This window comes from Lasiosphaeria miniovina (assembly GCF_030549165.1).
Source record: "Lasiosphaeria miniovina strain SMH2392-1A chromosome Unknown B0T26scaffold_2, whole genome shotgun sequence".
NCBI lineage: Eukaryota > Fungi > Ascomycota > Sordariomycetes > Sordariales > Lasiosphaeriaceae > Lasiosphaeria > Lasiosphaeria miniovina.
The window spans coordinates 1,380,754-1,402,921 of record NW_026848221.1 but is presented as its reverse complement, the minus strand read 5'-3'; the positions used below and the strand labels follow the sequence as shown (position 1 = coordinate 1,402,921).

The 22,168-nt window shown below is 55.3% G+C and overlaps 8 protein-coding genes across 8 annotated transcripts; 5 read left to right on the top strand and 3 right to left on the bottom strand.

Moving 5' to 3' along the window:
- Nucleotides 1-31: 31 nt before the first annotated feature.
- On the top strand, nt 32-2,900 carry B0T26DRAFT_693137 (uncharacterized protein). The gene is made up of 4 exons (XM_060441187.1): nt 32-455; nt 520-736; nt 816-878; nt 944-2,900. The coding sequence occupies exons 1-4, from the start codon at nt 359-361 to the stop codon at nt 2,523-2,525; spliced, it is 1,959 nt and encodes a 652-aa protein (XP_060299976.1). The 5' UTR covers nt 32-358; the 3' UTR covers nt 2,526-2,900.
- Nucleotides 2,901-7,060: 4,160 nt separating this feature from the next.
- On the bottom strand, nt 7,061-7,915 carry B0T26DRAFT_637695 (uncharacterized protein; the record flags this gene model as incomplete). Its single annotated transcript, XM_060436955.1, has 1 exon — nt 7,061-7,915. A coding segment is annotated over one exon (855 nt), but the record flags the coding sequence as incomplete, so codon positions are not given.
- A 1,888-nt stretch (nt 7,916-9,803) lies between these two features.
- Nucleotides 9,804-10,559, bottom strand: B0T26DRAFT_747482 (uncharacterized protein; the record flags this gene model as incomplete). Its single annotated transcript, XM_060444851.1, has 1 exon — nt 9,804-10,559. One exon carries the CDS (start codon nt 10,557-10,559, stop codon nt 9,804-9,806), a length of 756 nt encoding a protein of 251 aa, XP_060299974.1.
- Nucleotides 10,560-10,640: 81 nt separating this feature from the next.
- B0T26DRAFT_671828 (uncharacterized protein) lies at nt 10,641-11,658 on the top strand (the record flags this gene model as incomplete). Its single annotated transcript, XM_060439381.1, has 4 exons — nt 10,641-10,712; nt 10,848-11,103; nt 11,311-11,405; nt 11,578-11,658. The coding sequence occupies 4 exons, from the start codon at nt 10,641-10,643 to the stop codon at nt 11,656-11,658; spliced, it is 504 nt and encodes a 167-aa protein (XP_060299973.1).
- Nucleotides 11,659-12,589: 931 nt separating this feature from the next.
- B0T26DRAFT_117920 (uncharacterized protein) lies at nt 12,590-13,556 on the top strand. Its single transcript, XM_060433312.1, has one exon. It carries the CDS (start codon nt 12,694-12,696, stop codon nt 13,501-13,503), a length of 810 nt encoding a protein of 269 aa, XP_060299972.1. The 5' UTR covers nt 12,590-12,693; the 3' UTR covers nt 13,504-13,556.
- On the bottom strand, nt 13,557-14,033 carry B0T26DRAFT_117919 (uncharacterized protein). The gene has a single exon (XM_060433311.1). It carries the CDS (start codon nt 13,899-13,901, stop codon nt 13,611-13,613), a length of 291 nt encoding a protein of 96 aa, XP_060299971.1. The 5' UTR covers nt 13,902-14,033; the 3' UTR covers nt 13,557-13,610.
- A 163-nt stretch (nt 14,034-14,196) lies between these two features.
- Nucleotides 14,197-14,864, top strand: B0T26DRAFT_117908 (uncharacterized protein). Its single transcript, XM_060433310.1, has 2 exons — nt 14,197-14,330; nt 14,392-14,864. Exons 1-2 carry the CDS (start codon nt 14,305-14,307, stop codon nt 14,741-14,743), a joined length of 378 nt encoding a protein of 125 aa, XP_060299970.1. The 5' UTR covers nt 14,197-14,304; the 3' UTR covers nt 14,744-14,864.
- A 2,810-nt stretch (nt 14,865-17,674) lies between these two features.
- On the top strand, nt 17,675-18,475 carry B0T26DRAFT_117842 (uncharacterized protein). The gene is made up of 2 exons (XM_060433309.1): nt 17,675-17,973; nt 18,272-18,475. The coding sequence occupies exons 1-2, from the start codon at nt 17,741-17,743 to the stop codon at nt 18,321-18,323; spliced, it is 285 nt and encodes a 94-aa protein (XP_060299969.1). The 5' UTR covers nt 17,675-17,740; the 3' UTR covers nt 18,324-18,475.
- The last annotated feature ends 3,693 nt before the right edge of the window (nt 18,476-22,168 follow it).

Genomic DNA, 22,168 nt, shown 5'->3' with positions numbered 1-22,168 from the left:
CAGCTGGAGCAACCTCGACCAAGCCCCGCCAGTGACAGCCCAGGAAGGGAAGAGCGTCGATGCCATGGAATATTACCGCGGAGCATATCACGGGCAAGAATGGAACCGGGCTGCCGTGCGTATCCGTAGCCTCGGTCGGCTCTTGTTGGCCTTGAGACCCTTCTTCTCTTTAATTATGTAACGGCCTTTTGATGCAACCATGGTGCTTAGATGTCAGGCCCGGGTTGAGGGGATGGTATTCGTTTTGATTGCTTGCTACAATGCAGCTTTGAGCTGAATTCGGCTTCCTTGCTTGCTATACTCGCCATATCCTTTTTTTTTTTACTTTCCTCTTTAGGTACATGTACCTTACCTTGGTATGGAGCCGTCAAGTCCCAACAGCGGCTTCTTCCAGCAGCTGCCGGTGCTCAAGAACCAGTTCCACGACGACGCCAGTCTGCAGCGCGTGGCCAAACGTACGAATTTGGATATTCCAGTCCACCTACACTAGCACTTTGATTAACATAAAAAATCTGGCAGTGTTCCTTCCCACGTCGCTTCTCGAGCATATTGGGCCCGAGACTGCGCAGCTGGGCGACCATGTTCTGTCCCAGGACATCTTTGACCATGTGACTGACGCCGAAAAGAACCAGCCCTACCTGCGCGGCAGCGGCCGCGATGCCTTTGGGAACCCCAAGAGCGAGCTTGTCGTCACCGAAGGCTGGAAAAGGCTGCAGGACTTTGGGTTTGAGAAAGGGTCAGCCAGTCCAGTCCCTTGTATCACCTTGCGTACTTCCATGGGTACCCTGCTGACCTTGTTCTCGAGTTCGTATCAGTGTTATTGCCCTCAACTATGACACCGACTATGGCCCCTACACCCGGCTGGTCCAGTTCATGAGGTGAGTTTACTAGGTACCATGTAAAAATACAAACCCCAGCAATTCAACAACACTGACACTGCCAGGTGCCATCTCTGGGGAGCGTCTTGCGCAAACACGCTGTGTCCGGCAGCCATGCAGGACGGCGCCGCCCGCCTTCTCCAGCGCCACCTCGCCAAGCAGGACAGCAGCAGCATGACGCTCACACAGCGCCGCGTCTTTCAAAACGCCTTCGACCACTTCACCTCGCGCGACCCGACCAAAGCCTGGACGAGCGGCCAATGGATGACGGAGCGGACCGGCGGCAGCGACGTTTCCCTGACCGAGACCGTCGCCACCTACGACCCATACCCCGCTAGCGACGGCAACCCTAGCACCCCCTGGGCGAACCCCGAAGAGGGCATCCCGCTGGGGCCCTGGTCCATCACCGGCTTTAAGTGGTTCTCGAGCGCCACCGACTCACAGGCCACCATCCTACTAGCCAAGACGGAGCCCGGCAAGGGCGTGAGCGCCTTCTTTGCCCCCATGCGGCGCCACAACCCCTCGCTGGTGTCTGCCACGGGCAGGCCCGGCGGCACCGAGCTCAACGGCGTGACCATCCAGCGGCTCAAGAACAAGCTCGGCACCCAGTCGCTGCCCACGGCCGAGCTTGAGCTCAAGGGCATGCGCGGCTGGCTCATCGGCGACGAGGGCAAGGGCATACAGGAGATCAGCACCATTCTCAACATCACCCGCGTCCACACCACCGTGTCGTCGCTCGCCTACCTCGGCCGCAGCCTGGCCGTGGCCAAGGCCTTTGCCCTGGTCCGCGAGGTCGGCGTCGGCAAGGGCAAGCGCGTGCCCCTCTCCAACCACCCCCTCCACATGCGTACCCTCTCCGGCATGGCGGCCGAGTACCACGCCATGATGCTGCTCGTCTTTTATACGCTGTACGTCCTCGGGCTGAACGAGAGGCCGCCCTCATCCCCGCCGAGCCACACCGTTCCCGAGACCTCCCGGGCCCCATCGCCCCCGCCGCACCTCGTCGCCCCGCTGCTGCGGGTCCTCAGCTCGCTGCACAAGGCGTACGTGTGCGAGCACGTGGTCCCGCTCGTCTTTGGCTGCATGGAGGCCCTCGGCGGCGTCGGGTACCTGGTCAACGCCGAGTCGGAGCACCTCAACGTGGCCCGCCTGTTCCGCGACGCCTGCGTCGGCGCCATCTGGGAGGGCACCACCGACGTGCTCTCGGGCGACACCCTCCGCGCCCTCAAGCACCCGGCCACGGGCCGCGACAGCCTCGCCGCCCTCGACTGGCTTGTCGACAGCGCTCTCTCGTCCTCTGGTGGCGAGGCCTCCGCGAGTATCAAGCGCCAGTGGACGTCGCTGCGCGCCCGCCTCGTCGCCGAAGACCAGCCCGCCCTCCTCCCCGACGCCCGCCAGCTCGTGTTCCGCCTGGCCGAGATCGTGATGGCCGCCCTGTTCGTGCTGGATGCGGCCGCGGACCCGGGGCCAGAGGTCGAGGCCATGTGCCAGCGCTACTTGGCCAAGAAGGGGCTTGCAGGCGCTGCTGCTGTTGCTGTTGATGCAGCGCAGGGTCTGTGCTTGGACCAGGCTATAGTGTATTCCGCTTCTTCACTGCCGCCGCTGTCTGGAGTGCGAGGAGAAAAGGGGCAGGGATCGAAGTTGTGACGTGCGTCCGTGAGTGCTAGAGATGGGCCTCCAAGAGGAAGCTCTACTGGGCGTTGATCTAGATGTGGTAGATATTTGGTCTGAAATTAAGGATACTATTCAATGTAGGATGTTGTCGAAAAGGTGCATACGGATATAGCTTTCCATATTGTCAATGCTGGTTAGCACACCTTGAGCCGTCTCAGATCATAGATGCCGCTGTGTCATTTCCTTGTCACTGCCTGTGATATTCTATCCGTCGGTTTATTTGTTTATCTGCTTATCTGCCTGTCTCTATTAGTGTTTGCTATCCTCGCCAGGTCGCCAAACGATGGTGTCCAGCTAAAACAGAAAGTTCTGCTTCTAAAGAGAGTAGTAAAGCAGCCGGAGAACGAGGACACTCGACTGTCACTGATCCCTCCCAAATCTGACAAGCTCTCACGACGTCGTCCCCAAACAATCAATTCGTGGTGTAGTGGCCGGTCCAGCCAGCAAGCATCAAGTTGCTTGTATGCTGCTTCATTTTCTTCTGGCATAATCCGGACCAGATACCTACATCATCATCATCATCATCATCATCAGGAAGTTGGCCATCTAGATCTGGGGTCAGAGCGTCGATCAGAAAAGAAGCTCACGATCATCATAGTCGAAAGCTCTCTGTTTATCTATCCAAGCCGTTGAGCGCTTGGAAAAGTTGTTCTTTGAGGACAGACTTTGCTGTGGGAGAATCTTTCATCGCCTGTGGCAATCTGTTCATTCATTTGTTTATTTATTCATGTATTTCTTAGTTCAGGCAGTAACTAGCCCTCTGTCGGCGGCGCGTGCCTGCTTGTCTAAGTACACTTTAATTACCAAATATGGAAAATATTGGTCTAAAGAAACCGGCAGGTATGACAAGTCTTTAGTAGGTATATATCTGTAGAGAAGATATCGATAGACCTCTAAAATTCTAAAATAGATAGCTATTGCCTCCCCCCTTGTGGGAAAAACGTTGGAGAGAGCTGAAGGTAGGTCCTAAGGGCTTTCAGAGCTTGGAAAGAAGGTGAGGACTTCGTTGAATGAAATCTGCTTTAAGAGAGCTCTTTGCTAAGCTAGGGATCTATCTAGGTATCTATCTCCACGAAGGAGATGCAGCTTTACAATTCTTACTAGATAGTTGCAAAAAGCTGCCGCCCTCCCTCATTGAAACGCCAGAGCGCAACCACCCACCTACACCTACCATTTACGTCTTGGTTGGAAAATCCCATGGTAGCAATCACGCAGAGATTGGATTGGAAAGTATAGACGCAACTAGCATCCAAACAATCAATCCTACCCGATGCGCAGGATGATTCCGCCATCCAGTCAGTCAGTCGTCGGCAACAGATGAGGTGTTTGCTATTCGGGCAGCAAAACCGTAGCAAAAAATGACTAGAGTCTAGACCAGAGGAAAGACGGCGAGATGGGGTGTATTTTGATGATTGGTTGATGGCCGGATTGAGAACAGGTGGGATAGTCGACAGAAAAGAAGCCTCTGCTTCGATCCTTTAAATGCCTCTAGATCACAATCACAATCACAATCACGAAAGGACGGACACATCATTAGAAGAACTAGAGTATGATAGGTAAGCAATGCCAGCTAGCTAGCTACCTACGTAGGAGAAATGAGATAAGAAGACAGAAAAGGGGGCCCGTCCCGAAAACAATCCCCCTCGTCCGTCCGCCCATTTTCCCTCTCGAGGTTCGTCTTTCATGTGGTGATGTTGTTGTCTTCAAGGGAAACCGAGGTCCCAAGGCGGCCTGACGCGAACTTCCGCCTCTTCTCCCTCAATCTCCCTCAATCTCCTTCTCCCCTCAAACATCAAACCCACAAACAGACAAACAAACAAACAGCACAAATGAATGCGCCGATGTTGCTGTTGTTTTTCTCCCCCCTAGCTAGCGAAATGCATTAAACAGTTGCTGAAAAAAAAAGGAAATATGAAATGAAGAAGAAAAAAAGATGAACCAGTCCCCAAACTGCGTCATGAGAGAGAAAAAAACATCCAGACTACCCTTCGCGCTTTTTTTTATCTCTCTTCCCCTCCCAAGAAAAATAATGTCTTCTCTCTCTTGAACCTTGGTCCCAAAAACCCGCCCCAAGACTAGGTCAAGCGCGGGACACCTAGGTAGTAGATGAGTGACTGCATGGATAGTGAAAAAAGAGAGAAAATGGAAAAAGGAACCAAAGGCCGCCTGAAAAATTTCCTCCCAAGCCAGAAAATACCGTCCAAGTTTCTTCCCTCAAATCCGTGTATGCCGTGTGCCAATAAAGAAAAAAGGGAAAAGGAAAAATAGCCGACCCGAAGTATTAGACGCCGCAGATCAGAGACATTAGAATGAACAGGCTAAAGGACTCCCTCCCTCCCTCCCAGAGAGAGGTGGGTGGGTGTCCGACAAAGCCTATTTTCATGTTCGTGATAAAATGAAGTGCGGCGCCGCGATGAAGGGTGGGAAAAAAGGGTGTTTGTAATCGATGATGTGTTCTTTTCCGTCCTTGGCCCCAGATGATAAGAAAAAAAACTTTCAGTTAAGAAAATTCTTTGTCCGGAAACCGGTGATCATGTTCGTCTCGGTCGTGCCTAGTGATGGGTCGTTCGCCTTATCTTTCGTTTCAGCCGTCCGTCGCCTCCGTGGTGGTGTGCTCGTCTTTGGATGGAGATGTACTGCAAGGGATATAGACCCTAGGGATGGAGAACAAAAGGAAGACGAGAGTGTCGTGCCGTGAAAAACAGTCTCCCAAAACTCCTGATCTCCTTTATTGTTAGTCCCCTTTTGTTGTATGTATGTCCCTAGAAGCCTCGTGAATGCAATGCCTTTCTTTTCGTCGTCGCCCCCAAAACGCCGTGATTGATAAGATGATCATCGAAACGTCCGAGAAGGTAGAGAGAAAAAATTACTGCTGATAAAAATAGACGAAGCGACCCGCCCGATAATAGGCAAAAGCAAAGCAAAGCAAAGCTAACAAGAACGAATGTTGACTTGCTCCGCCAAGGTCAAAGGATGAGGAAGGATATATAAGAATGCTGATGGATGTGGAAGCTCAGTGTCGCTGGGATGCCGAGAACCGCTGATTGATGGTGAAGAGATAACAAGGAAAGATGAGATGTACGTCTAACAAGCTATTGCGTAGCCATCATATCGCAGCAATTATCGATCGCAATGCCGTGCCGGCGGTAGTGTTATTAGCGTTGCCGGTATGGCGACATTGTTGGTATGTGGTATGGGTTGTGTCGCGGCTTGGTTTAACCGCGGCGAGAGTAGGCGTCGGAATAGGCATCGCGACCAGCATTATTGTTGTTATTAGTGCCGTTCGACTCGTTCTTGTCAGCATTGGCAGGGGGGAAACCGTCGGCGCGCGACGTGTTGGAGGTCTCTGCCTCGTCAACAGCAGGCATGGTAGCCGGAGCGTTGGCATACGATGACGGCTGGGTGGCCGACGGGCCCGTGTACGACTGGTTGATCGACGGGGTAGAGTACGGCTGGTTAGCCGAGGGCGTCGTGTACGGCTGGTTTGCCGACGGCGCGGCATACGACTGGTGACGAGCATGATGGCCACCGTACGAAAAAGCAGGCGGCTGGTGCTGCTGATCATACGTTCTCGAGATGCGCGGGACGCCAACGGGGGTGCTGAGGTTCCGAGAGTGCTTAGCTCCGGCACCGATGGGACCACCCGCATGTGCGCCCGGCGTCTGGTAGTACGGGCCGTACGAGTTCGAATTATATGCCGCGGCCCAGCTGCTATCGTAGTGCGGCTGGGCATACGAGTCGTGGCGATTGCCGGCATTGCCAGCGTTGTTGTAATAGCCCCAAGTGGGAGCGGCCGGGGCGCGGTAGCCCGACGACGAGGCACCGTTCAGGCTAAAGCCTCCAGCATCTGAGTACGAACGCTGGTGGTTGTTGCCATAACTAGGCCAATCCGTGTGCGCATTGGGAGCCTCCGTAAAGCCGTTGTAGGCTGGGTGAGGGGCCGGCGCAGGCAAGGGGCCCGGGACTCCGAGATTTAAAGACGAAGACGCCGGGACCTGGCGCTCCGAGTACGGGCGATCGCTAGACTGGCGATCGCGGTCCGAGTAGTTGCGGGTTTCGGGCTGACGCTCCGCAGGACGGCGCGCCGAGTAGCTGAGGCCGCGAGACTCTGGTGCCGCAAGGTTGTCAAGCGGACGTGGGTTGTCGATTATGATGTTGGCTTCCCGGCTGGGGCGACCATAGTTTTGACGATAGTGCTGAACAGGACCGAGAGGTCGCATGTTGGGCACGACAATGTTGTTATTGCGCGGAGCAGTGCGGTGAGGAACCGCGCGGTCGGCATAGTAGTCGGCATAGTAGTCGTTACCGTTGCCAGCATTGAAGCGCGGGCGCTTCTGCTGATGCGACATAACGTCTTCATCATCGTCAACGACATGGTACCTAGAGCCCGAGTTCGGCTGGCTGCCGCGGCGGTTGTCCTTGTAGCCATCGTCGGGTTGGGTGCGCAGAGCCTCGTTCATGGACTGCGAGCGCGGAAGGCCGCGTCGGGGTTGCTGGACCGGACGGTAGCCGCCCGTGGTCTTGCGAGTTACTGCCTTGGGCTTGGGAGTCGGCGTCTCGGGGCCCTCAGTCGAAATGCGAGGCAGCATCTCGATATCCGGAATCTTCTCCAATGACTTTGGGTGGCGAACGTGGCTAGCATTTTTGGCAATTTGCTGGTTGTCGTATCCATAACGCTCGATTCCCTCCTGGATCTCGTTGAGGACCTCGAGGATCTGGCGTGTGGTGTAGTTGACTTCGGGATCGCACTTCACCAAAAGCCACTCGGGTACGGCCGTGGGAGTGTGATCGGGCATTCCATTAGAAAACTCGTCATCGTCACTCCCCAGCGACTCGTGGCGCAGAGGCAGAGAGTGCTGCTGGTCATCGTCCTCGGCATCGCGAGCACGCTTCTTGGACTTCTTGAGCCGATTCTGTTCACGCTTGCGGACGTCAAGCTTCCAGCCGTCGAGATGACCGGGCTTGCCGGCGCGGTCGTTGAGATTGCTCCAGGCCTGGATCTGGATCATGGTCTGGCGCACAATCTCACACTGTCTCGAGGCATAGTGGGTCACATTACGATACCGCATACGCTGGTAGTGTTTGCGACAGGCTTGAACCCAAACGTGGTCCGGGATCGAGCGAGTGCAGAGCTTGTTGCGTCCGAAAAGATGCGAGATGGCTTTGCGAAAGGTCGGGTTGGGAAGGTTGCATTCCTGTCCCTGGATCTGGCAGCTCTTGGGCAGTTCTAGGGCAATAACCAATTCTGCCTTTGCAAGCTCCTCTAGATAGCGCACCTCGGCCTCTTCGGGCGTCTCCGAGAAGGGGACAAACGGCTCAGTCGGCTCAATCGGCTCCTCGGGATCGTGCTCGCCGTCTTCCATGTCAAACTTGCGCTGAGAGCGTTCCTGCCGGAAACCGGCTCCTTGGTGGTCGATGTAGCCATAATCATCACTGCTGGCGGCTCTCGGCCGCGGGCCCTGGCCATACGGGAGCTCCCGCCTAAATTCGCGCTTTAGATTGCTGACAGCCCGTTGTGATTGACTCGGGAGCGGGCGTCCGTCGATATCCGAGTCGGAGAAACGCTCGCTAGTTGGCAGCTCATGGTCCACATTGGAAGACTCGTCAAAGCTGAAGGATTCGAAAGACCTATCCTCCTCTTTCAAGAGATGGGGCTCATTATTATCTGAAGACGAATAGGTCTGACGAACCGAGTAGTCGTCCGAAAAGTCGGGAGCAGAGTTGCTGGTGCGGTGATGGGGACGGGGCAAGCCCTCGTCTGGCGACACATCTCGCGCCTTGCTCCTAACCAACATCTTCTTCGCCATGGTAGCTGACGGACTATACAATCTGTTAGCGAAACCAATCCCCACAATGAGCGTGACTGAGTACAAGCCGGCAATGGTGGGCTACGATCACTGTGGTTGTTGACATTGGCGAGTGTGGGGTAACGGGATCAGGGGCACAACGATCAGGGGTAAAGCAATCAGGACGAGCGAAACGACCAGCCGCGATACCAAGACAACGACACAAGTTCAGTTCGGACAATTGAAAAGAGATGGCGACAGAAAGGTACCCCGCTCGTATTCTGAGGTTGCCAACAAGAGCAGTCAAGAAGCTCGAGATCGCTGCGTCGGCGAGGGCAAGCCCGCGCGATTCAGCTCAATCGAGTCTTGTCGTCCCTTGCAGCAGCGAACAGAGCAGAAGAAGAATTCCAGAGGCGGGGTAGTCAGGCAAATGGAGCTGGAGGCGCGCTTGCGACTTACGCAGTCCACCACGGCGAGCGAGGCCCACGATGTGTGTTCTGTGTGCAGGTAGCTGTTCGCAATGTGCGAGATGTTTTGCGAGATATCAGGGATAGCAGACGCGACGCGCACACGTTGACTAGCGATGGAGCGGGAGAGTTGAGCAAAAGAGAAAGCGATGGAGGAGAGTTGAGAAGGGGAACAAGATTGGAAGAGCTCAAGATTGGAAGAGCTCAAGATTGGCAGAGTTCTTGCAAGATTGGCAGAGTTCTCGCAAGATTGGAAGGAGAAGGGCGGAAGCAAGAAGCGAGGCGAGGTTGAGCGGGGGCGGGAGGTTTATTGGTACTTACGCAGCCAGTCACCCCGTCGGGGTGTGCGAACAAGAGTTGAGCAGAGCAGAGCGGTAGTGATGAAGATGCACTAGCGATGGAGGGATAAAGCGATGGAGGACGATCGCGAAGATCGCGACCAAGAAGACACGGCGCTGTGCGCTGTGAGATGCGCAAAGCGAAGTCAGAAAAGCAAACGCAACGCGATGTGCAGGAGGTGGAAAAGGATGTCGAAGTGTAGAGTAGAGGGGTAGAAGGTGTGAGGTTTGTGGAAGTGGAAGGGAAAAGGAAGCAGGCAGGTCGCCGCCAGAAACAGATGCAGGGGTTTTTTTTTGACCAGCCGCCTCAAGTTTCCTGTCCGCAGAAACAGATTGTGTGTCTGATTGTTTAGGTTGCCCGACGCTAGGCGGGGTGAAAAAATTGGTCAGGCGAACAATATGGGAGAGGGGAGGAGATAGGACCGGGCGGTCACGTTTGGCACTCCTGACGACGACGAGATGAAAGATCTTGGGCTGGTTTTGGGGGCAGGTGACGTCTTCGCTCGGTTCAGGCTGCTTGTTCACTCGCAAAGCTAGCTCAAAGCTCTTGTCCGCACACACTCGCCGGTCTGGACCACTGTTCTGCACCAAAGTCACAAGTATCTAGAGCCAGGGAGCCGGGGAGGGGTCCGGCTCCCAGCACGCAGCACGCAAATAATATCAAATAGCAGTAGCATCAACTGACCTTGACGTAGTGGCAGCTGCACCCGCTGCTGCACCCGAAGCCGCACCCGCCGCTGCCCCCTCTCCACGCTTAATCATGACCGCGTCGGAAGGCGAACTGGCATTCATCACGGGAGACGTCGAGGGCTTTCTCCCTCCACTTGCCAGGCCCCTGCCCATGCTGCCTCGGCCGTTTTCGGTGGGCGTGGACGTTGTTTCGCTGTTATTGTTATTGTTGTAGTTCAGTGACGAGGATGGCGGTGCTTTGTGGCTATCTAGCGAGAGGGATATATCGGTTACGAGTGATGCGAGATTCTGTGACTCGCTGACGGTAGATAAGGAGGATATTCTCGAGTGCGAGACTGAGTTTGTGGATGAAGAGGTATATGAGGACAGGCTGCTGTGCGAGTCTGAAAATTTATGCTTGGGGGACTTTGGGCTGGCCGATCTTGGATCATCTGTCGGCGAATCGCTGTAGAAGGCGGGCCTGGTGGCAGACGAAGTTCGGATCGATTTGGTATCGAGCGTCAAGGGCAGCGAGTAGCCACCCGCGTCCCATGGCGTCCGGTTCCTGGCTGGCGAGTACGCCCCACTTGCCCGTCTGGAGGGAGTGCGGTCAGGGGAAGGGGTAGGTACCGCCGTTGACGTTGCGGTAGTGTCTCCCGTGGCCGAGGGCGTTGAGCTGCCAACCGAGTCCCTCCGCTGCAGCGCCGCCGCCGCCGAGGCCGAGTTCAATAGCGAAGTCACGTCCATTGCGTCGTTGTTTGTCTTTGTCTGTAATAGTTATGCTCAGGCCATTCGATGGCAATCGTTCGATTCACGCAAGCAGATACAATGCCGCACACGCCGAACAACCAGGCTCAGCTCTCCAAACAAGCGCCAGACAAGCGGCCGTTGGATGGAACGGTGAGTGAGTGGCCCGGGCAAACGCTCAAGCTCTCAAACGTTTGGGGCTGCCAACTTGAGGAAAACTAATCCACAAGACCACGGTTACCCCTCGTCTCCTGCCAAGTCCGGATGATATTCGGTTTGGTAACACAGCCGATCCACAGACAGCCTTCGGGACTGACTGAGCGCGCGCTGCCTCTTCCCAAACCTAGGACGTTTCGAGACGGACCAGTCGCTTTCCACGGAACACAAGGCAAACCGACCTTGCTGTCGTCGCTCGAGAACCCCGTAAAGCGCCTCCAGGTCGACCTCGAATTCCTGCGATGCCGATGTCCTTTTCAGGCAACAATTCCCCGCGCCTTTGCAGAGATCCAGACACGCAAAGTTGTCAACCACCACTTCCTAGACGGTACCTGACTTCCTTTGGCGCGATCGTTGGGGCGATGATCCGAAATCCAAAAAAAAAAATACGTCGGCCGAATCTTCCTCTCTCTCTCTCTCTCTCTCTCTCTCTCTTCACACGACTTTGGACAGTTCCTTCGTCGAGTGGTCAAGCAGCACAGCCAACAATGACGTCCTCGTCTACGATCTGGCCGGCGTCACTCAGGCTTCCTAGCTCATAGGACGATTCTTCTCGATGTCGTCGTCGTCGTCGTCGTCGTCGTCGTCGTCGTCGTCCCCGTCGCCTTCCTCTTCTTCTCCTTCAGATGGGTATGTCGACGCCCAATCTTCTTGCCCAGCGCCAGTACTGTCGAGTCCAACACACGAAAAGCCGGTCCTTGGCTAGCTCGTCGTTCCCTTGGTTGCAAAGGTCGTCGGGAGATCGGGCTGGATGAGTTGCGGCCTAGCCACAGATATAACATCCACACAACGAAAATTCTAGGCGAGAGCGACAGGGTCGAGGGAGATCCTCCAGCTTATGTGCAGTTCATGGGACTCGACGGGGCAGACTAGACGAGAGTAGTGATAGTAGGGAGCGGACAGGACAGGATTATCAAGCCTCTCCACGAGATCGACGTTTTGAGATTCGCACTGACAGCCCCCACAGCACAGACGGGCTAGTGCTTGGCTAGATTGGACTGGCAGCACGCACACGAAACACTGATGATCCAGGAACCGGAAAAGGTCCAGCTCTTTCTCTTCTTTGCGCTTGCTCCACAGACGGGAGAGAAAACATCTATTTGTGGACGATTCCCTGCCAGTGGGCTTCGGTTCGGGGTGGATGTGAGAGGGGAGGGCTAGGGGGGAAAGGAAGGTCTGGCAGATCTCTGGCTTTTCTCTCTCTCCCTATCTCTACTTTCCCTTTTCGTCTCTACTTCTCTCTCTCTCTCCGTGAGGGCGAAGAGTAGGGTCGGTGGAGAAGGAGAAAACCGGATGGATCAAGTGGGTGACACACAGGCAACGCTGCTGACACGGCGAATAAAGAGACGAGACGGTCCGCTGATATATATCACGCTAGGATCCGTTGTTGTATTTTGCTGATATGGTAGCAGCATCGAGAAGCACCTGGCTTTCATATGTCGGCGGCTGATGTATGGCGAGTGGCCTTTGTTCTGATTATTGGTGGCCGTGAAGTGTCTGCCCTGGGGATGGAGGGCTTCGAACGGTCCACGATCTTCACGTCCAGACGTTGAGCGGTCGGATAAAGGAGAGAAGAGCTGTCGACAGCTGTTTGAGCTGCTGAGCAAGATGAAGAAACAAAAGATAGGATGAATGGGCCAGAGCAGCTCGAAGGAGTGGACGAATCGATAACCAAGATGGGGCACGACACAGGGTCTGGGCTGCTGTGCATGAATCGGCGGCACAGTCCGAGGGACAGTATGTGTTTTGGGGCTCGATCCAGAGGCGAGGGCTAGATGGAGTATCCGGGCAAGGATGCTTCTATCTAGCACAACGGGGGCCTTCCTTGACGGCGGCCTGGGGCAGCTAGCTCGGTGCGACGAACAACAGCGGGAGCAGCAGCAGCACAAGGGGAGGTAGAAACACCAGTCAGCAGCCGATGAGCCATGGGCGGACAGGCTTGAAGCGAGTGGGCTACCAGGCGGTCCTCAGGAACGAACAGGAGCATGATCGCTGCGGCTGCTCGAGTGTGGAGGTGGAGGTAGACGAGAGGCAGGTAGGTGCAGGTGGTAGAGGAGGGACAAGGGTCGTGAACAGAGTTTCCGCCTACGGCGCTGTGAGAACGACCCCCCTCGCATTGTGCATTGAGGAGGGCGTTAGTCGATGTTTAGACTTCCCCACAAGACCGGCGTGGATTCTGTATGTACGGGAATCCAAGTCCCAAGATATCCCCGACTGGCTGCACAAAAAGACTCGACCCCTGCCGGCTCCTCCCCTCGCGGCTGGGTGGCCCTGGTTTTCCCTGGTCTGGTCGAGAGGACGACTTAGCCTTGTCCCATATGCCGGCCGTTTTAGAAGCCATCCTCGTGCGTCAGATTGGTCCGTTGTCGATCATGGCGTAAGATGCCCGTCTGAACCACTCCATGATGATCTGCACAGGGGACTGTCCGGGCCAGGGCTACATCTGTGCAGAGCACCTCCGTGGGCCTGCGTGGAGAATAAGATACAAAGGTACGGTGGAGGTGCGGAAGGGTGTGAGGGAGGGTGTGAGGTTGAGGGTAAGGGTGTGCGTGGCCGGCAAAGACCCCCATTTTGCGGCCCATCCAATCCTCTGGAGGACGTCGAGCATTTTTCGATCGTGCGCGCGCGGGAGGGAACGAAGAGGCACCTGGGGCGCAGCAGCTGCGAGGATCTGCAAGCTGAGACCCCGAGATGGGGCGTGAAACTTCTCTTGGGAAGACATGTTTGACCATTTTCTGGAGGGGAAGGGGGTGACATGTCTTCTGTAACCGGATTGGCATCTCACCGCGCACGCAGCTAAACAGCACTTTGCAAGACGAATTGGATATCGAATCGCTACCGAATTGCTCCCTTTCCAATGGCAACAGGCAGGCGACGAGATGGCCCCCGAGCCTCTTCGCTACCATTGCTGGGGGCTAGGGTTGCTACATAACGGGTACGTGCCGGATCATCTCGACCACCAGCCAGTCTCAGATGGGATGGGCCAGGGGGTAGATTAGTGTGTGTACTGTACGGAGTGAGAGACTGAGAGTGGACCGAGCGAGAGTGAACATGGCACCGGTACAGAAGTCCCGACGCGTCTACGATACGGGGTGCTAGCTGGAATCCGTGCCCGATTGTATCCATCCACCTAGTCCGGTCCAGCGTCCAGTCTAGTCCAATCTGTAACTCTGTCTAGCAAGTACCTCGACGCTTGGTGCCGCGTCGAAAGTCTCCTGGCTGTGGTGGGTGGCACGTCCAACACCAGAGGCTAACGGCATGTGGACAAGGCTTAAAGGTCAAACATGCCCGGACGGCGGGTGGAAAACGGAGCCGTTGTCGCGGCTAATTTTTAGCTGTTAGTAATTCGTTATTCCCCTCGACCAGCGTGCAGCCACTGCAGGTGCACACGCACCACATTTCCCGGACGCGCACAGCGGACCTGGGCAGTCCAGCCCCAGCCCACCCCACAGTTACTCTGGATGTTACTGGCCCGACCGCACCTAAACCCCGGACCGACCAGTTGCTCAGGGCGGGCTCGAGATCAATCATGGGGAGACGAGGGCTGCGTAGATGGTGGGTCTCTTCCGAACCGAACTAGACCGTAGTATGGATCAATCCGCTGACTGTAATAAAGTCTGCAACGGGCCGCCGAAGACTGGTTCCCAGGCCTCGTCCAGTTGTTTGCTCGTCTAGTTTTTCCGCTCCGTCTGTCCGCTCTGTCTGTCCGCTCCGTCTGTTCGTCCTGGACTGCCGAACTCGTCTCGGCGCGTCAATATGCAAGCAATTCCTCTTCGCTACAGTTGACTTGCTGCAGCAGCCCAACAGGGGCCGCCCGTTGGAGATCCAGCACATTGCATCACACAGTCAAAGACCAGACACACACACAAGCAGGTGTTGTTCAAACCCCGACGGCCACTTCGTCAAGCTCAGCATCGCCAAGCTGCCAACTAAGCCTGCCTGAGCTTCCATCAAGACGAGCGAGTTGAGAGGGCCGAGAAACTCTGTGGTGGCTGGAGAGTCGGAAAGGTACCTGTGCCTCTGAGTTTCTCCACAACCTCGGAGTCTTTGTAATGTCATCTCGCGGCAATGGTAAACTCCGGAGAGGTTGCTTCACTGTAGCCTGGCTGGGCCGCACGAAAATGGGAGTTTGTGATGGAAACATCCTCTTTATTCTAGCAATCTCCCTCTCTTTGTACGGGCTGTTCAGTCTCGTGCCCACCTCCACTCTCTAGGCGACACCGCAGCGCCAGAGGATGAAAGCTAAGGTATGCGAAGAGAAGTGTGCCTTGGGTAGGTGATAATTAGGTGGGTGTCGCACAGTTGCATGCTGGCTGGGCCAGAGGAGCCTCTCTGGGATTCCGTTTAAGGTTGGACGGCAGCCCGCAGTATTTGGGCCCTCTACTATCAATGCCCGACATCGAGCAGACGGCAATCGTTGGGGCACACACCCACGGGGTGATAACCTAACCGAGGTAGGTATGTCCCGGCGGGCGGTCGGCGGATAGTCTAGGGACCTAGGCTGCATGATGGGTACCCTAGCTACTGTAGCTACTGTAGGTGAGGTATGTCGGTAGTGTAGGTAGTAGAAGAAGCCAACGGCAGGATGACTGCTTGTGTCTGGCGCGGGCCCGCTCGCCATTGGCTCGAGAGCATCTGCTTCACGTTTCAGATTTCAGAATGGAGGCGGCTTGCATATTTCGTACCTTGAACCACGGATTTGTTACTCTTTTCGAATTTTATTTTTAGTCGCACGTGCTGGTGTGTGTCTTGAGAAATATTCGTACCTTTGCACTCTCGGCCAGCAATGGCATAGGCGCTCGTTCGACTGCAGGCTTGCGACTTTCGAGGTTCCAGTTCTCGCAGTCTCGGTGCAAGCTAGGCGTCCGTACACTGGGTTAAGTCAAGACTGGGGATTCCGCAGCACAAAGAGGTGAGACAGGTCGATGGCATCGAAGTGGGTGCATCGATGTTTCAGCCGATGATGGGGAGGCCATTCCGGGGCTGCTTTTCCGAGAGAGACCCCAAGGTCAAAGCTCTCCGAGACAATCGCTACTACCTAAGGTACCGAGTGGTAATTGTTCTATTGCCTGGGCAGAGAAGAATACCTCTGACTGTTACTTCCTTTCTTGCCGTCTAACGGCACTCTAGCAATAGACATTTATCACGCAACAAAAGTCGCCCGATGGCAAGAGCGCCTTACACCCTACCTAATTTGCTTTTGGATCCCAATGGCACGGGGCGAGGTCGTATAATCTGGAAGTACCCAACTTAGGAAGGTCAATGATGATGTGCCTATGGTGAAGTGGAGTTTCTATGGAGTCTACGGAGTCGTGGGAGCTCCGATCAGGCATTTCTCGAATGCCTGCGGCACAAAGCTGCCTGCCTGGAATCTGGAACCCAAGCTTGGAAGCCTGGATATGGAGGCTCGGCGGGCACTGGAAGCCCGGCAGGAACGGATTACCTAACCACCCTGAGCGGGGTGGCCACCCTTCCTTCCCCACGCTGGCGGCTGCAAGGCGACGCTCGGGTCACAGTTTCCCGGACACTGGACGGTCCTTCCCTCCCTTCCAGGTTCTTTCCTCCCGAGCCGTCGAACATCGCACTCTTGCCCTGTGGTTTGTCTTAGGGATCCAACAAGGCAGGCACGAACACAAAGGGGCTTTTTCTGCGGCAGGCACATCTGAGACGTGATACTTGCCGGCAGAGGGACTTGGGAGGGGACGAACAATTCTCAGACCTGCTCAGAGAGGTACGGGAGGACTTCGTACCTCCACACCCTGATGAGAAAAGGAAGCTCATTCTTTTCCCGGCACGCCCAATTTTGCCCAGACGGCCCCGAGTAGTATATGGCAAGCAACCCAAGTCTCAAGGCCCGATCTGATCCATTGCACAAGGTCCAAGGCGCAGGCAGTGGGGATTAGGTTGCCGATTACATTCTGGTCCCGGCGTCTTGTCGGTCTCTCAATCGCAGAAGCACGGATGCTTCCTAGCCAGATATGGCGACAAGATCATTTTGACTCCTCCTTCTGGACGGGCGACCAGTATTGGCCGGCCATCTTGGCTCCTCTTGGATCAGCATGTTACAAAAGCTTTGTGCTGCACGGCGAGACCTCCACTGTTGTCGGCAATGTTGGAAATTAAGGTTAGTTCCGGCTCCTATTCCTTGGCCAGCAGCGGTGACAAAGCAAAATAGGATGGACAGACAGCGCAACCTTACTCTTGATGGTCTGGGCAGCGGGGAGGCTCTTCTTTCGCGAAGGCTCCGCACCTGATTTGTCGGCTCATCTGTCCCACTGAGCAGATGCACCAGCAGCCTCTCGGCGGGTTCGACAGGCAGGCAGCACGCACACCTCGCACATGGCTGTGCATCGGTTCTGTCGTAGGGCTGGGTCGGCTACAGGCCAACCATGGGCTGAGCCGCCGCCAACCTCAACGCCGTAATCAAACCCTGACCCTCAAACTTCGGGTCATATCATCTCAGCATCCTGGCGCGCGTGGCTGCTGACCTGACCGTCATCAAGCCTGTGTCACGCAAAGTGTGTGCCAACCTCTCACAACTTCCCCACGGCTTGGCTTCCACAGGATGGACGACGCCATTGTTGGCCATCCAGATCCAGGAAGCGAGGCTTAGACACAGGACGACAAGACTAAGTAAGGTACAGGACCGCAGGGCCACTGGAAACACATCGAGTTTAGCCATCCAGCAATGTGCGGGCTTTCGATAGGCTTTAGCTTCAGCATCGCGGGGCTCCGAAACAGCAGACGAATCCCGGCACTCCGGCTAGCGAAGTTCTCCGCTTGGTCAGGCATGCAGCTTAATGCGCGCTGAGCCTAATATCTACCGCGAATCTGAACTTAAATCCGCCCTTTCACGAGTCGTCTTCTTAATATCTGCAGCCTGTGTTGCATCTCGGTGACCTCAAGAGGCGGGATACCCCACCCCCTCCCTCTTTCAAAACATTGAAACAAATAACGGCTGATGGATGGGCGCTATCTCACGCATCGCCTCCTCTTGCTTCATGTACATTTTCTTGAAGCAAGTAGTTACACTGCCAACCTTTACTGTGGAGGACAACCCGCCAAATCCTCACAATCTCAGCCCACCCAGGACCGACCAAGATGGTGCTGTTCACCCACTTATAGCCCAGGCACATACCCCAATACCTGGCTTGCTGGTGTTTGTGCTTTCCAATAAACAATGGAGAGCACAAGAGATGTACGGCCTGACTCTATCTTAAGTCACAATTCATCCACGGGGCAAGCCAAAGGCAATCTCGCTTGACTCTTCCCGTTGAGCACGCTTTGCTTGGGGTTTGGCTCCACTTGGTACAGCTTACTCTTCAAGGAATGGCAATACGTTGTCATTCTTGTCTATTATGCCACGTGCTACCCACGTCATCCAAGATTGAGCAAAGTTTGGAATAGGCCGGTTGTGGGCCTCGACTCAAACTGACCCCAAATACACCAGACAGAGTAAAGGAAGCTAACAAAACACCACAACTCCTGCCCTCAAGACTCGATTTTAATATTCCTGGTCTCAGATCGATTCTCCTAAGTGCGAAGTGAGCGGCCCGGCTTTACCATTGCACAAAATCACGGCGACGTTCTGTGCTCAAGTATCAACCCATTTATAGCTGCAATCTGATATTCAGGCCATGGATGTTCACAAATCAGTTCAAGGACTACTCGCATCTCCATTCTTACCTGGTATCTTCCGAGAGCCAAGACTTTGTCCGCACGAACTGCCGTATCTCGGACCCTTTTGGCGGCCCGCCCGCCAACTGGGCCGATCTCAAACCGCTCCTTGAACAATAAGCGGCAACGCGTGTGGTGTTTAAGCCTTTAGACTTTGTCCGACATGCTCGGACAATGGGTCTCGAATACCTTCAGCCAGGAAACAGTTTTTTTACAGCTTTTCATCTGCCAAAAACCTGTTTCAGTCTGCCGCTACGCTCGAAAATGAAGGTTGCCAGACTCGTTGACGGCGGACACATCTGGCTAGTGTCGGTCTGGAGAATATCTACCTCCCAACACGAACCAGCCTTATCGCAATTGTTGCGGTGGAAGAGGCACAACAACTGCTACAGGGCTGGCCATGGCCACATGCAGTTGCAAGATCTCAAATCCACCTAAATAGGTCAAGTTTTTCCGGGCGTTCTCTGGACAGCCATCACAGGGCTGACCATGGCCCGGGCACTGTTACAATACTCAGAGCCCCGAGCTTTTCTTGAAAGGAAGGGGTAGCTCCGTAAGTTTCTCCTGACTGCCAGCGCCTTAGCATTGCCGCGTCGCGTTCTGCCAGACATAATTCCGTTGTTCGCCTGCCGAAGGTCGAGTCATGTGTAGTGCTGCTCAGCATGCACGGTTCAAGCCAATGACTTTCTCGGCAAAAAAGTCACCGTGGATTCTCCGGAAAACGGAGGCAGCCATGCCGTCACATTTTGCGGCACATGTCCTATTGCTCTGTCATCCTCCGTGAATCCTACCAAGTACCGCCTGGATTTTTTCACCGCTTATGGACAGGGTCGGAGAGGAGAGCCTCTGAGCGAACCTGTCTTTCCAAGCCGGTATTCATACCGGCATTTATGAAGTTGGGACGCGGACTTTGAGCCCTCCCTACACCACGCCTTCTCGCGCGATTCGTGTCATGGCAATGTCCATCTCGCTCGTCTTGGCGCCATGGGCATGGGGAGGATGGCATTTGTCATGGTATGTTATCCGGTGGCCAATCGTACAGACATGAAGTACGCATATTGTTGCACTAAATACAGACACTTCTTGTGATGCAAGCCGTACCGCAAGCCGTGTCCCGAGACGGCCGTGTCCCGGCAGGCCCCAGATGTTGCAGCCTAAGCGCAAATGCGGCGAGAACTAACAAGCGCTCGGAGCGGCGCTCCTTGGTATATAGTCAAAAATAGTCAGGGGCTTGCCCGAGAGCTCGGATGTACGACGCGGCAAAGCAAGCGCGGGGGCTTGATCGATTTCAGGAAAGCCTACCCCTGTCCAGCACATCATTTCGACATGCCGACCCGCTTCCGCATCTCGACTCGGCAGATTTACTCATACAAGCAGGAAAAGTGACGAGCCTCAACCAACAATCAGACAAGTCAAGATGTCAGAATGTCAGATTGATCAGCTTATCGACCAATTGGCCCGAGATGTTTGAGAGTTGAGACCACAAGTGCCAACTCCACCCGAGCCGTTTGGGTGTAATCTTGGCATGTTTCCTCATGTGCAATACCTGCCATTAGTCGCTCACTTGCCGCAAGATCCAAGAGCCAAGTGCAAGCTTTACGCTCCACGGACCACGGACCACAGGCCGCAAAAAATACACATTCAAACGCCCATGTGTACCAAACCCCGGCTTCTGTGGGGGGTTCGAGGAAGGCTATTGATCCCTTCGTAGGGATACGAAATGCGGGTCAGTGGCCGGCCGTCGGCCAGAAAGCGGATCGCGGACACACCAGGCATCTACCAAACAAGCCGGGCGGTTCTGTTTTCGTCTGCCTGAAGTGATTTAAGCACAAAAGTAGACTTATTTTGCTAACCCAAGGCATCGGACTGGAGCGAGGTACGCGCTGTGCCGCAATGCCAACCCATATGGAACGTAAGGCAAGGAAGGTCTACTGCAGGAATGAGGCGTCTGCCGAGAAGAGAGAGGGGAGTTGAGCAAAACCCACCGACTGTTCTTGCCCGGTGTAGTGTCTGGATGACGAGCCATGTGCCATGATCCACGATTCATGATGGGAATTTGCACATGTACGCACGTGGAGTACTACCAAACAAGTCGGCATTTGTTTCTAAAGTACGCTCTATTCTGTTTCGCTCCGTCACCCCCACTCACCCATCTGGCCAGAGATCCATTCAGAGATCCATCCCATCGTCCCTGTCCCTCCGATTCCCCACCCCCCGGAGAATGACGCCAGTAATAGACTCGTCTCGCGCTCACTTGCTCGGTCTCTCTGACGTGTTCCACATGTCATGGCCGTCCATGTCAGCCACGGTTTCAGATGCCCCAACCAACCATGTGTCTTTGGGACGATGAGGATGGGATGGAGAGGATGGAGGGTGATACTCTCGGAAGGCATCCCGATCTGCAAGTGCGGTAGCGCTGCATGCAGCCTACCGTACGTACCTTAACCACCCCCAAGCCTGCGCAACAAAAGAACGTTTCTCCATGTACTTCGACAGCGGGTTCGATAATTTGCAAGATATATCAGATTGGCAACACAGTGCTCCGCGTGCCCGGACTATGCCTCCGATGTGGGACTCTCGATCCGCCGAGTGGACGGGTCGACGCAATGTTTAGCTCTTCTTCCCAGCAGGACCAGAAACAAGGAGTCGATCACGCTGCCATGCCTCTTACCCACTGTCCGGACTGGCTGGTTGGTTGTTTGAAAGCGGGCAGGCCACACAGCATCATCTAATCCTCGATGAAATATGAGCCGGGCCTGCCTGCCTGGCCTGCCCTGGCCTGGTCTCAATGGAGACTCCAGTGCGGCCCCAGTCCTGGCCCTGGGCCACCCGCAAAGTGCGAGGGCCGACCCACCAGGCCGCTCCTGTGTCTGGCTCCCATGCGGCGGCCGGCCTGTTGCTCCGGATGGAACACGTTCAAGTGCGAGCTCTGAGGCCACGGGGACAGCGGCTCGACCCAAGGACTTTCACTCGTACAGGATGATGCGAGTGTCTTCCCTGGTCCGTTGAAAGGGTGAGTGGTGAGATCGTGGCTGGCTCTGCAGTGCGAAACCGTTGCCGGAAAGTGGGCGGCTCACTTTCTCTCTGTTTGTCTCTCTCAGCCTTGCCAGCCCGATGCGCGGCGGTTTGGCCCGTTGCGTGGGAGGATTGCATTACATGACGCATTCCTTCCGTGCTAGTGCCTACCTGTACCCCCATCCGGTCTGTCTCTCTGGCTGCCTGTCAGCGCGTACACACATGCCGCGACATCCACAGACGGTGCTCGCTGTCCCGCACAATGCCGACGGTGGGCAGGTCTGATGTGTCCAGCGACGAGGAGATGAGATGCATTTTGAGCCGAACCTATGGTTCTCACGCTCTACGCAGGCAGTCGTCCGTTGTGACCACCGCCGGGCATCTGGTTCGGCGCAGTGCGGTCAGACAGATGGGATGTTTGTGTCTGCCATGGTGGACTGGGTTGGCAGCTGTCGGGATGGTCCGGCAGCCAGGAAACAACACTACTACTACCACTACTAGACATGGTCGCACAAACTCTGGAGACCTTTCGGGTCCGCGGATGTGCTGCATGTTGTAGAGCCGGCTGCCTCAGGACAATATACACCTTATATCAACACTGCGCACGCCACTCCTGCAGCCCTGTCCGCCGGAGTTGATACCGTATATGGTATACTGCCCTTGACGGATTCGCGCAGATACCCGGGAGGCAGAAGATGGGG